The 12,792-nt window shown below is 35.7% G+C and overlaps 1 protein-coding gene across 3 annotated transcripts in view; it reads left to right on the top strand.

The window, feature by feature from the left end:
* Positions 1 to 12,792, top strand: part of LOC134415091 (macrophage mannose receptor 1-like) — a 31,172-nt gene that overhangs the window by 7,890 nt on the left and 10,490 nt on the right. For 2 of the 3 annotated variants that reach the window (XM_063150412.1, XM_063150401.1), the window contains 14 exons: positions 646 to 828; positions 1,381 to 1,538; positions 1,943 to 2,053; positions 3,148 to 3,263; positions 3,764 to 3,912; positions 4,773 to 4,972; positions 5,278 to 5,405; positions 6,024 to 6,111; positions 6,705 to 6,846; positions 8,956 to 8,994; positions 9,092 to 9,255; positions 10,310 to 10,377; positions 10,789 to 10,889; positions 11,632 to 11,774. In XM_063150412.1, coding sequence (XP_063006482.1) covers positions 646 to 828; positions 1,381 to 1,538; positions 1,943 to 2,053; positions 3,148 to 3,263; positions 3,764 to 3,912; positions 4,773 to 4,972; positions 5,278 to 5,405; positions 6,024 to 6,111; positions 6,705 to 6,846; positions 8,956 to 8,994; positions 9,092 to 9,255; positions 10,310 to 10,377; positions 10,789 to 10,889; positions 11,632 to 11,774 — 1,790 coding nt within the window. The remainder of the gene's footprint in view (positions 1 to 645; positions 829 to 1,380; positions 1,539 to 1,942; positions 2,054 to 3,147; positions 3,264 to 3,763; positions 3,913 to 4,772; positions 4,973 to 5,277; positions 5,406 to 6,023; positions 6,112 to 6,704; positions 6,847 to 8,955; positions 8,995 to 9,091; positions 9,256 to 10,309; positions 10,378 to 10,788; positions 10,890 to 11,631; positions 11,775 to 12,792) is intronic. The other variant, XM_063150407.1, reaches the window with a different exon arrangement.

Raw genomic sequence — 12,792 nt, 5'->3', positions numbered from 1 at the left:
ATAAAGTTAGAGGTGCTTCACCCTTCCTGTAGTGCATTCTAATGGAAACAATGAGGTTTGTCACAGAAAGCTTGGGAAAATGGCATCAGTGGGCTCAGAGCAAATTCTTGATGGCAAAAAGATGGCAATCATTTTAGATTGCCATAAATATTTCTAAAATTTTGATCTAGAAGATGGCAGAAAGGAGCTTCCTTTGGACCACTGTTCTGCTATACTTCTTTCTGGTTTATTTAGTGAGAGTTGGCATGGAAAGCCATCTGTGCAGAGAATGACTTGTGCTGCAGTAATAATGCCTTTCCTTTATGAAATATATAAATCATAATTGGGTGGGGTATATTGTGTGGAAATGCTGCTTATGAAATTCCAAAATATTCCTCTGGCCAGTGAATATTTCACACTAGTGAAGCCCAGTAACAGCTGGCTCCAGTCTTTTCCTCTTTTGTTTAAAAGCAATTTGCTTTCTGTAAAAGTACCATGAGCAACAGCATACAGACTAAAACATTTGTGAGGAATGAAGTACTGCTTCTTTGTTACCTCCTCCTTTTCATTCTAATTTGTTAATTAGCTAAATTTCAAATGTAAAGGCAGTTATTCTAGACTTCAGTTTGCACCATTTAAAAACTTGAAATATCTATTGATTTTGAGGAGCTGTAGAGTCTGTTAAATGCCCAGAAGAATGGTTGCCCTATGGAGGTCACTGTTTCATGGTTCATAGAGACCCCAAAGAATGGAGAGAAGCCCAAATTTCCTGCAATGAGAGCAGTGGTGATCTGGCCAGTATCCACAACCCTGAGGAGCATGGCTTCATACTCTCTCAGCTTGGCTACAGTGAGTATTTCTACAGGGCAGTGTTGGGTGCAAACAGAGAACTACACTACTAGAAATCTTACATCTTAAATCTTTTATTTAAATTTAAGTAAAATAATTATTTCTTGCTTTTTATGAATATTTATAGGGAAAGTCACAGATATATAGGTTAGAAAAACCTGAAAGCCAAAAACTCGCAAGAGGGGTCATTATGGTCTTTTCATTTTCATTTAAATTATTTTCATTTTGATTTTCATTTGTTTTTTTACTGCATGAAATCACTTGAAGGAAATAACAGCTCTAGTCACTGCAGCATTTGAGTGCATTATCTGCATCAGACACCTTGTAGCTGTAGATACAGTAATGTACCGATAAAGCTGACAAATCTCATTTCCTACTGGTTTTTTAACTTCTTGAAAGAAGAATGAGAATTACATTTTAAAATATCTCCTCTGTCTTTTAATAGAGATTAATTTGCATTGTAACATTGCAATTTCAGCTCATCTCCATAAAATCTTGCTCCCATGGACTGTTTCAACTTGAATAATAACACAAATGAATTTCTGTCCTTAGGAGCTGTGGATGAGCTGTGGATTGGCCTGAATGACCTCAAAATCCAAATGTACTTTGAGTGGAGTGATGGGACTCCTGTGACATATACCAAGTGGTTGCCTGGAGAACCAACCCATGAAGTCACTGGCCAAGAAGATTGTGTCATTATGGCAGGAAAGGTGAATCACTCCACGTGAATCATGCAGTGTAGCACTATTTGACTTTTGGCTATATTTCTAGGGAGATTTTTAATGCAACTTAATATAATTGCTAAGTTGCATAGAATCAAAGAAAGTTATCTTCATTCACTCTGACATATGGTTGTTCTAAATTAAATTTAAAATGAAATTCCATATAAATAGTAAACGTTCATATCTGATTGTGAGTGTACATTATATGCCAAGCAAACCTTAACAGTCTGGCTGTGCCACTTAACATAGCCTCACCTCCAAGCTCAAATACCTGGAATCCACTAAAAAGTACAGTATTCACATTAAAACAGTATTTTGAAAAGAATGATAATGTTTCTAAAGTAAAAAGGTTCTGCCTCACTGTTTCTCACCACTTCCCAAACTGCAACTAGGATGGATACTGGGCAGACAGTGTCTGTGACAGGAAATTAGGCTATATCTGCAGAAGAGACCCACTACAAGGAGTTTCTCAAACAGCAAAGACTGATCCTGCCTGCCTGAAGGTAAGAAGAAAGCATAACCAAGAATCTGGTTAGCAAAATTTCACAAGCCCATCTTGACATTAAAATGATCTTTTTTTTTTCCTTTTCATTCCTAACAAGTGTTATTGCAGAGCAAATTCAGGGTGATAATTTTCACTACATTCCCATATAAGGAATAATAATAAGTCAGGCCTATTACCTCTCAGAACTTTTTGTGAAAGGGGCTAAAGCCAATTCTATGTTTGTCTGCATATTTATTATATTGTTCTACAACCATATGTGGTTATTGAACATGTAGTAGGGACTGGTAACAATTCTGGACTGTGCAGCATGATACAAGATGATGACAAATCTCACTACCGAAGCCAAATCAAGACAATAAAGTCCTTTTTATAAGTGAACTTGTTTTGAGCAAGTTATTGTATCCTACCCCTTTTTTTCCCTTTTTCTCCCCCTTTATACTTTCCTATTTACTCCTATTCTATATTTAGTAACCTTTCCCACAAGCCCACATGGGGAACAGAGCTGAGACTCGTTGTGCTCAATGGAATTAAGCAGCAGCCAAACACTGAACACACAGTTTATTTACCTTTCTTGGGTGCAGCAAGCAAATCTTGAGATGGTATAAAAGGCAAAAGTGACTTGGAATTTAGCTGTAATTTTGAGTATTTTTCTCTTCAGTGGTTTCTATGTTACCTCTTCAGTCAGACTTTTTAGGTGACCTGATGTATTAAATCAATTCATTAGTCTACTTACTGTTCCTTTAGCCTTGAAAACATAGGAAACTTGAGTCAGCCTCTCTACTATAATACAGACTGCTCTTTTTTTGTTCTGAGCAAAGAATAACTTTATTCATCTCTGTGTCCCTCTGACTTTTTTACCAGTAAAAATTTATCCATTAATTTTAAAAAAGTGAGACTCATAGGCATTAAATCTTTCTTTCTGCACTGAATGTTTGCTAAGCTAAATTTCTAATGGTACACTGGAATTCAGATTTATACATAATCATGTTAAGTTATATTAAAAATATGTTGGCTTATGTGTATTCATTGAAATTCAAGTGCTAGAACATATGTTGTTTTTAATTGCAAGTTTATTTCATGTGTTCTTGATAGGGTTGGAAAAGATATGGTTTTTACTGCTACCTGGTTGGACACACCTCTGTAACATTTTCAGAAGCAAAGAAAACCTGTGAAAGGAGCAGTGGTTATTTAACAAGTATAGCAGACAGGTATGGAAAGAGTTTCAAAATTGTATATCTTATGCAATAATATTGGAATTATAAAAAAAGAGTTGAGAACTTTTTTGGAAAAAAAAAACCAAAAAAAAAAAAAAAAAAACCAAAAAAAAAAAAGAAAAAAAAACCAAAAAAAACCCCTCCAGAATATCTTTTTTATGAAGCAAAAAAAAAAAATGAATAAACCTAGTATGGCTTTTCTTACTAAAAACAATTTATACCTCAATGGTTTTTCAGTACTTAACTTTAAAAGAATAGACAACAGCAACTTTGGCTCTGTAAGGAATAGTCTTTCAGTATAGCACAGCTCCACCCTCTACTGCAGCTGGGACCCAGTTAAACAACATATTCCTCATTCGAGGAAATTTAATGGAGAATCTATTCATTGTAGAAGTTTGAATCTATTCAAACTTCACTGTGTGAAGTTTGGATGCTGAGCAGTTGGAGATGGAAGGAAAGCTGGGCTTAATCCCATCTGACTCCTGTCATTTCAGATATGAGCAAGCCTACCTGACCAGCCTCATTGGTCTGAGCTCTGAGAAGTATTTTTGGATTGGTCTCTCAGACATGCGAGAGCAAGGGATTTTCACTTGGGTGACTGGTGAAGGTGTTCTGTACACAAACTGGAATGCAGCAATGCCTGGTACTCTACTGATGCCAAATGATTTTTGCCTTTTTCTTTTTATAGATTCTCTGTATTCTTTACACATATATTATACTTATTATGATATTAGAAGCTAGTCCCAGTGCTTTTCCTTATCTTTTCCCTATGCAGAAGGACAAAACATATTCCAGAGCTCCAAGTCCCAGGAGATACAAGGCCCCCATCCTATCTTTTTTTCTCTGGGAACTAAGGCCGAAAAGTAGCGCTTCAAGACATATTTTCATAAACAAAGTTTAGTTTCCATCTGAGGGGGGAGGGTGTTCATAAATCTATGGGCCCAGATGGGATCCACCCCAGGGTGATGAGAGCTCAGAAGGGATGCTCAGGCCTTGGAATGGGCTGCCCAGGGAAGTGGTTGATTTACCATCCCTGGATGCATTTACAAGATATGAAGATGTGTAGATGTGGCACTGATGGTTTAGTGGTGAACCTGTGTTAATTGGTCAGACTCTACAATCTTACAGATCTTTTCCAACCTAAATTATGCTGTGATTTTCTATGATGCCATGAAAATATTTATTTTCTGATTTCTCATTGTTTCCATGATCAAAATCCAATTGAGCAGAAAGGATGAAACCCTTTCCAGCCTTAGCAATGTGCTGCCAAAGCCTTGCCACAAGCGGGAGAGGAAAGAGGGAGGCAAGGAGCTGTTCCTGCACTCAGAGGGAAGGGACAATGATGAAGGATTTGCTGGTTTCCTCTTTTCACGTAGTTCCTCCTCTGACTGGCACTACACTTAATATTTCAAATAGTCTCTTGTAAATTAATTACATGAACCATAAAAATGTTGAAAGAGCCTCTTTAAAAAACATTTCAACTTTCTTTTTTATCTTGTAAAGGGAAGGAAGCTGGTTGTGTTGCCCTTAGGACTGGAAATGCAGCTGGACTATGGGACGTTCAGAACTGTGAAGTAAAGGCAAAATTTCTCTGCAAAAAATTAGCTGAAAAAGTCACTGTTCCTGCTGTTTCTGAAACAGTTTCTGACTCCAAATGTCCCTTGGGTTGGGATACAAGCAATAGCACTAATTCCTGCTTCAGGGTAAGTATTGTTTTTGCCATAATTCTACCTGGGAAACAGGACAGCAAAATAATTGCCAAATTATTGCCAAACAAATAGGCAGTCTAAACATCACAGAATGGCACAATGTAGCAAGCTTTTCCACACTATTCAAATATCACTGCAGCTTTCACTCTATCAATGATAAGTAAGGGCATCCAATTACTTTTGAATCCATATTGTAGTGGATAATTACAATGGAAGATTTACTTATTTTTCTTATGCAAGACAGCCAGCAGATTTATGTTTAGCACACTGAAAACACAGTGTTCTAACTGCATCTACAGGGTTTTGTGAGAGAAGAAGACCAAAAGAAAACATGGTTCGAAGCCCGAGATTTCTGCAGAGAAATAGGAGGAGACCTGGCTGCCATTAGAAATGAAGAAGAGCAAACAGTGATAGAAAACTTAGTAAAGTAAGCAAGCAAACTGTCTAATAATTGATATTTTGGAATGACAACACATGACACAGTAATAAATAATGGTACTATTATTTTGCTCCTGAGATAATTATTTAAAAATCTATCTGGTTTTCACCATAACAATAAGAAAAGTAAGTGAGAAAATGTCTCAAATGAGTAATGTTTTCAAAGAATTTTTGGAGCTCCTAAAATGTCACAACCTGCAAACATTTTAAATTCAGATAAAAACCAGTCCAACAACAGAATTTGTTGAACATTTCACCACAGATGCTATTCTAAGTTTGCTTAGTGAATAATTTTGAAACCAAATTTTGTCTTCTAGCACCCTGAACATTTTATTTCTGAGAAAAAACCACTATAATCACAACATCAATGCAGAAAAATAACATGCTGTGTTTTCAATACAACCATTTGCAGAGCAGGAAATTTTAAGGTGTGAACTTCATGTACTTGCCAATTGGAGTTTGCTGACCAACAATACTTTTTGGTTTTAAAATTTCTGCATTGAAATGTTCAATAAGTGTCAGAGTTATGGTCTCATGTAACTTATAAAATTGAGCAGAGCTAACAACATAAATCCTCTTCAACTTTACATTTTTTTTCATACTCTAGAAAGAAATCCCCATCATTTCAGCCTTTCTGGATAGGTTTGCATTGTTTGGATCCTAATGGTGGAGTTTCCTGGAGTGATGGTTCTCCGGTGAGTGTTTCACCATGCCAGTTTGCTTCTGTGATGACATTTTTCCTGTTGAAGTTTCCATGACTTGCGTGTGTAAAAGGTGTATAAGAATTTCCAAAAATGCCTATTTTGCAACTGGGTAACTCTGAACTATTATTCTTCATACTAGATTGGAAAAAAACAAAAGGGGCAAATAAAAATTGAGATTATACCGCTACAAAAGTGATAAAAGACTAAGGACAGCTTTCAGCTACAGAAATGATTATTGAAGTCACAAATTTATGAGAAAGGTCTCTCCTGATTTTTCTTAGTCTCTGGTGATAAATTGCCAGAGATTTTTCCTGCTTTTTATTTATAACTGGACTCATTTGAGTCCAGTTTTTGTGGGACTGCTACAGTCTGTTAGATGCTGCATAAACTCAGAGCCCTTCTTTCCTCTTGCAGAGTGTTTGTAATTACTTTAGTAGCTCACATTGGCTTCATAGCCAAAGGAGGAGGAAAAGGAGTGGTTGGAAACTTTTGCTCTACTTCTCATTCCTGACAGAGGACAGATTTTTCCCTGTAGATTTACAAAAAAAAAAAAACAAAAAACCACAGGTGTGTTTCCTCTGTAGGTGAATTATATAGATGAAACAAGATACTATTTTTACGGTGCTGCATTTCAAGATTGTGGAGCAATCAGTGAAAAACCTTCCTTGACATGGATTAAGGAGCACTGTGAATATAGTCATAACTGGATTTGTGAAATAAAAAAAGGTAGGTTACTTTTTACTCTAAACTCACCTTATAAAGAAATTCAAGTTAAATCCATTCTATCATAACAGGAAACTCTACAAGTAACATACTGGTAGAAAGTTTTGTTTATTTCACAGGAATTTTGCACACAGAAAAGTAGGTCAAGACCTTTGGTATACAAGATTTCAGCTGTTAACAATAAACTTTTTTGTTTCATTATAAAAAATATATTCCATGATAAGATTTACTAAAATTACACTTCTCTATGTAATTGTGTAATAATAGAAAATATGATGAAAGCAATCTTAAGAGCTTACCATGCAGTATTCACTGCTCTGCACAAAAGCAGTTTTTTGTCAAAACAGAACTTCTGACTGAGGGAGGAAGAGAGGACTACAATTAAAACTAAAAAAAAGATAAAAAGAAGAAGAAAAATATTATTTTGAATTTCCATATCCTTTGTGAAGTGAAACTTCACTCCTCTGCTCAAATGTTGGTACACAATGGCACAGTAGCCACCTACTCTAAATTAAACAACACTACCAGCATTACAGAATCAGTCTTTTGGTAAGATGACATGTAAAGACAAGCCTGAAACAACAGGCCTGCTGTAACAAGAAGATAGTAATGAAAGCTTCAAAATTTCAGACAGTTTCACATCTTCATCACATACTGGTAGAAAAATCTCTACTTCTCTGTTTTGTTTTTTTTTTTCTTAGCTACTGTTGGGAAAATATTCAGTGAAATTAGAGAGGAATAGCTATGTGCATATTTTCCTTCCCTCAGTAACAGCAATGTTCCTCTGGTGGCTCCCTGGGCTCCTTCACACTAGTTTCAATTGCTTCTTCTCTAAAAGACATAATTTCTGTGCTGCTGAATTATTCAAAGCAATTTTCTAACCAAGGCACAGAGTCTCAGCTTCTTATACTTATAAAGCAATAATCATAGACCTCTATCTCAGAGAGATGTTGTGAAGATATTTTTCCTGTTAAGTTCCTTTGTGAGTCCTCACCTGCATAATCACCACGGCTAAAATTCATTAGCAAAGTGTCAACAGTAGCTGTTTACTGTTAATTAGTAGTAGCATATGAATGGCAGAAATTACAGCCTGAAGAAATTGCCATCATTAGTCAGCACTGCAGAATGGCATGCTGAAATAGACAGATTACTTCATACTTCCAGAACAGATATATTAGGGTTTTTTTCTTTTCAATCTTGTAACAATTTTCTTTTTAAGTTTGCAACCAATCATACAATAGATTATTTTTAAAAGCTGATTTTTTTTTTTTTTTAACCCAAGCATATGTTCATACACTTAATAAAATGTAATTACACATACAGAAACACAAACTTTGCAATAAATTCCTGTGGGGGAAAAACACAGAATCACAGAATGGGGTGAGTTGGAAAGGACCTTAAAGATCATCCAGTTCCAACCCCCAACCTTTGACCAGATTGCTCAGAGCCCCCTTCAGATGGCCTGGAGATTATAAAGGTGACATTTGTTTTGCACTTTTATAGCGCTTGGCCTTAAATGTTTAGAGAAACATTTCTCCAATATCACACTCCATGTGATGTGGAAATTTTTTGTTTAAATTATTTTTCAAAAAATAGTAATGTCATTCTTGCCAAAGCAGCTACACAGAAAAAAGTTTAACTAACAAATAAATACTAATAAATAGTTACATACAAATAATAAATAGAAGTATATGTAAAAAAGCAAAAATTTGTTTAGTATTTGAATTTCTTGTTCAAATACAACACAATGTCCATAAAGAATTGTTCAAAGTCTACCAATGCTGGAGTATTTTCTCTATTTAATGTTCTTTCAGAAACAAATATTCATTCAGACTAACTTCAGCCATCCAATTTAAGCAATATTCAAGATATACAGTACGCACTTATCAAAAATCTACCAAGACAGAGATGTAGGCCTGTAATGCATCTTTTATTCATCAAGCATCCATTTTTAACTTTGCACCAAAGATACCATATAATTACATTTTGCATTGAATATATAAATGTGAAAAGTTCATAGACATTAAAATAATTTACATTAATTGAACACATACTGGCTCAAAGTTTGGGAAATATTTTACATCATCTTATTTTTATCCCATTTCATTACAGGGACACCCTTGAAACCAGAACCTCTGGGCCTTTCTACCAGTAAGCTTCTATTCGTTTTCACTTACCTGAAGGGTGGTGCAATGTAACACCACCAGCTTTGTGTAAACAATGCAGAGATGTCTCTTCTGTCTTGCAGCATATGAAGTCACAGAAGATGGCTGGATTGTAAAAGGAGACAAACAATATTTTTTCAGCCCAGAAAAGACGTCTATGGAGAAAGCCAGAACATTCTGCAGAAACAATCACGGAAATCTTGCTACTGTTGAAAATAATAGTGAAAGAAAATTTTTGTGGAAATACGTAAGGGGAGATTTTGTTGAGTTATACACTGCATGATTTATATACCCTTTGTACATATCCTCTGCTTGTGAAGTACAGAAGAATGTACTTGTTGCATAATATTACCACTTTTACCAAATATTACTACTACTAAAATTTTATTAGGATGAGGTTTAAAGATTCTATGAAAAAAAAATTTATTCTACTAAATTAATCTTCACTTCAGGAAAAAAAAAACATGTAAAAGAATTTAATGTTTACTAAGATAGTATTGTCTATTTTAGTCGGAATAGAGTTCTGAGCAAATAGATAAGGAGCAATGAACAGGCAGGGTAGGTGTATTCTCAGCAAACTGTCCTTCTGGCAGGGTGGTTGCCTCTACTCTGAATATCATATACTAGAACCCAGTGTTGCACATAGATCAGGCAGGCAGCTGCCAGTGTAGCTTTGATGGTCCTGCCTGATGGTCATGCTGCTCTCCAAAACAGCTTTTCAAAGAAAGGCTGGTCCAAGTCAGACTGATCATTCCAACAACTCTTCATGGATCAGTTTTCCTGTTCCATGACTGAAGCATAGCAGGGGAATGCTGACAACTTCACACAATGGATGGTACCTCAAACCTCTGCCATAATCCTGCTTGGTTTGCTAATACCAACACAGCCACACAATCACCTTTCTGAGCCACACTATTAGATGTTTGCTTTTATTGTGTGGGAAATGATATCACAGGAGGAGAGCTCAGACAGCTTGAGACTCAAGAATTACATAGCTGCTTACAACTAGGAAAGGATCAAAAAATCTATACTTTATGTTTTTCTCAAGTCTTCTATGACCTTTTCTTCTTAAATTGAGAACAGAGCTTTGAAAGCTTTGATCCTACCAGTAATTCAGCCAAAAATGGGAATGTATCAAAAAAATAATAATAAAGAAAAACTGTAAGTTTTACAGTACCTCACGTGAGTGTGCACAAAAAATCATTTAAAGAATATGTATTCATTTATTTTCTTCTGTAGAAAAATATTTACACTTTTTTATAATATTATAAAATTCTAATTTATTTATTTTTTATGCTTAGATCTTAAAAAATGGCAAACTGAACTCATATCTCATAGGATTAATCCAGAATGCTGATGAGCAGTTCAGGTAGGTAAATAAGCTTCATCAAGATCCATAAAGAGCAGTTGTAGGAGTATTGTAACGCCAAAGTTCCTTCTGGAGGAACCACTGCAAAGGAGTTAAATGCAGATTCAGAAAGTGATAATGCTTGTTGGAATGTGTGCTCTCCTTCAGTTAAACTACATTGTACAAACACAGTTCTAAATGGAAATTTTGTATGCTATGAATATGTTGATAATATCTGTTAAAAAATAAAGATATTTTTGTCTTTGACTTGATATGCAGGGATTTCATTATTTAAGATCTTTCAATCCTAATGGAAACTCAATTTACGGAGACACTCAGCTGTAATTTTAAAAAAATATTTTCAGTATGTTAAGGAAGATTTTTCTCAACTGTTTCATGGACATTGTCTCAGCAACCACTTCTGCTTTTCAGCTGGATGAGTGGAAGCCCAGTGCACTATGCAGCTTGGGCACAGGGTGAGCCCAACTTTGCAGAAGGTCAAGAAAATTGTGTGGTTTTAAATAAAAAAGATGGTGAGTCACACAACTATGGTATGTAAAGTAATTTTATGGCTGCTGCTCTTCCAAGGTTTGTTTAAAATCTCTTGTCAATTTTCACCCATTCTTTACGAGAAATTTTGAGAAATATGCATTATAAAGAATAGTTGCTATATCCGAGGTTTCTTCAGGGGCAATATTATCCATAAAAGTGGAGTCTAAGAAATTGATTTTAATGGGAAATGCAGTGGCAATTTCATCACTGGTGTTTCAGCTGCAAAAAGAAAATGTTCAGTTCAAATCAACAGCAATTATTTTTTTTAATTATTATAATTAGATAATAGTGAATTGAAAATATTTCCTAATAATAGAAAGTATTTCAACTTCTAATAATAGTTTTATTTATTTATTTATTTTTAATTATTAGATAATATTTTTAGTGATAAGAGAATTCTTAACAAAGGAATAGAACATAAATAGATTTTCACATTCTGTAGTGCTTTCACTGATTCAGCATTACTTGACACTTGCATCTTTCAGTGCAACAAAGCTGTCAGGGAGGGTTTCACTGAGAGGCCACCTCATGTGGCCACTTCTCCCCCAGTGACAGCAGGACCAAAGTGCCCCTGTACCCAGGGACAGTGGGAGGTAGAGCTGAGCTAATGCAGGTATCCCCTATTCCCATGCAGATTGCTTCTGAACTTCAGAAAGCAGTTCACCTTCCCACAAATTTCAATCTTATTGAGTGTCTTAGTACCTAAACTTTAATTGATTTCAGGCTTGTGGAATGATGTCAACTGTGGTTTTTCCAATGGCTACATCTGTGAGAGGCACAAAAGTTTTATAAATGCAACCCTTCCTTCAGCAGTACCTTCAGCTCCTGGAGGATGTCCTGCAGGTTGGATTTTATTTAAAAATCAGGTATGACACTTTCACCTAAGAACAATGATATTACTGCTTGGGAAGATACTTAAAGATACACTTAAGGCCTTCTGTCTCTCAGATACGTTTTGTCAGTTGCATTAAAAAATGAACCCATTGGCTAATTACTGCAAAATGGTGGCTTTACAGATGTTTAATTGTTTTCTTGAGAAGTGGCCACCTGAGGCACATTGGGAAAACTGTTACATTGTATAGATGTTTCAAAAAACTGAAGAACTGAATTCACCTGAAAGCACTGGGCATAGCACAAAATCAGTCATTTGAGATGGAACAAATCAGAAATAAGACAATTTTTTTCTAAATAGGCTCCAATGTAATGCTTGCCTCTTCCCAAAAGAGACAAACTTGATGTGCTTAATAAGTGAGGGCTCTCTTTCCTAACACACACAGCATTATGTGTTAGGCACCCACAGATATCACACCAGGTGAGTTTATGCCAGGTTACAGTCATCAAAGTTATCATTTCCAAAACCTTGCAAGATAATTCTCTGACTGTGCTCCAGGCATGACACAGAGCAGAGGGTGAGCTGCAAACATGGAGGGCACATGAGGCACACTGGTAATTATCAGAACTTCGAGGGTGAATATGTATTGGTAATGTGATGGCTATACAGTTTTTAAGAAATTAGTCACACACTTCCAGTAATGAGAGAGCTGTATAATGACATTAATGAGAGATCTGTACAATGAAGAAGGCTGAATAGACACAAGAGTACTTTGACCACAGACACCAGGTCAAAAAGGGTTTTCAGAAAGTTGCAGCAACTCCACACCTGGGTTGGGCTTTTCCTACAGTTAGAACTTCGTCTTGTGGTGGTGTATGGTTTCTAGAAATCTCCGAGTTAGTTAAAACATTAGATTCTCATCAGACTCCTACTGTGTTTGTAAATAGCTATTTGAATTTTGTTGTGACTTTCTCAATCCCTTGCAGAAAGACAGAGAGCAAACTTAAAATTTGTAAATGGTTTTGATTTGGCTCCAGATCCAAGTTAACTGA

This window comes from Melospiza melodia, chromosome 1 (genome assembly GCF_035770615.1).
Source record: "Melospiza melodia melodia isolate bMelMel2 chromosome 1, bMelMel2.pri, whole genome shotgun sequence".
Lineage (NCBI taxonomy): Eukaryota > Metazoa > Chordata > Aves > Passeriformes > Passerellidae > Melospiza > Melospiza melodia.
This window is presented reverse-complemented; position numbering and strand designations above follow the sequence as displayed.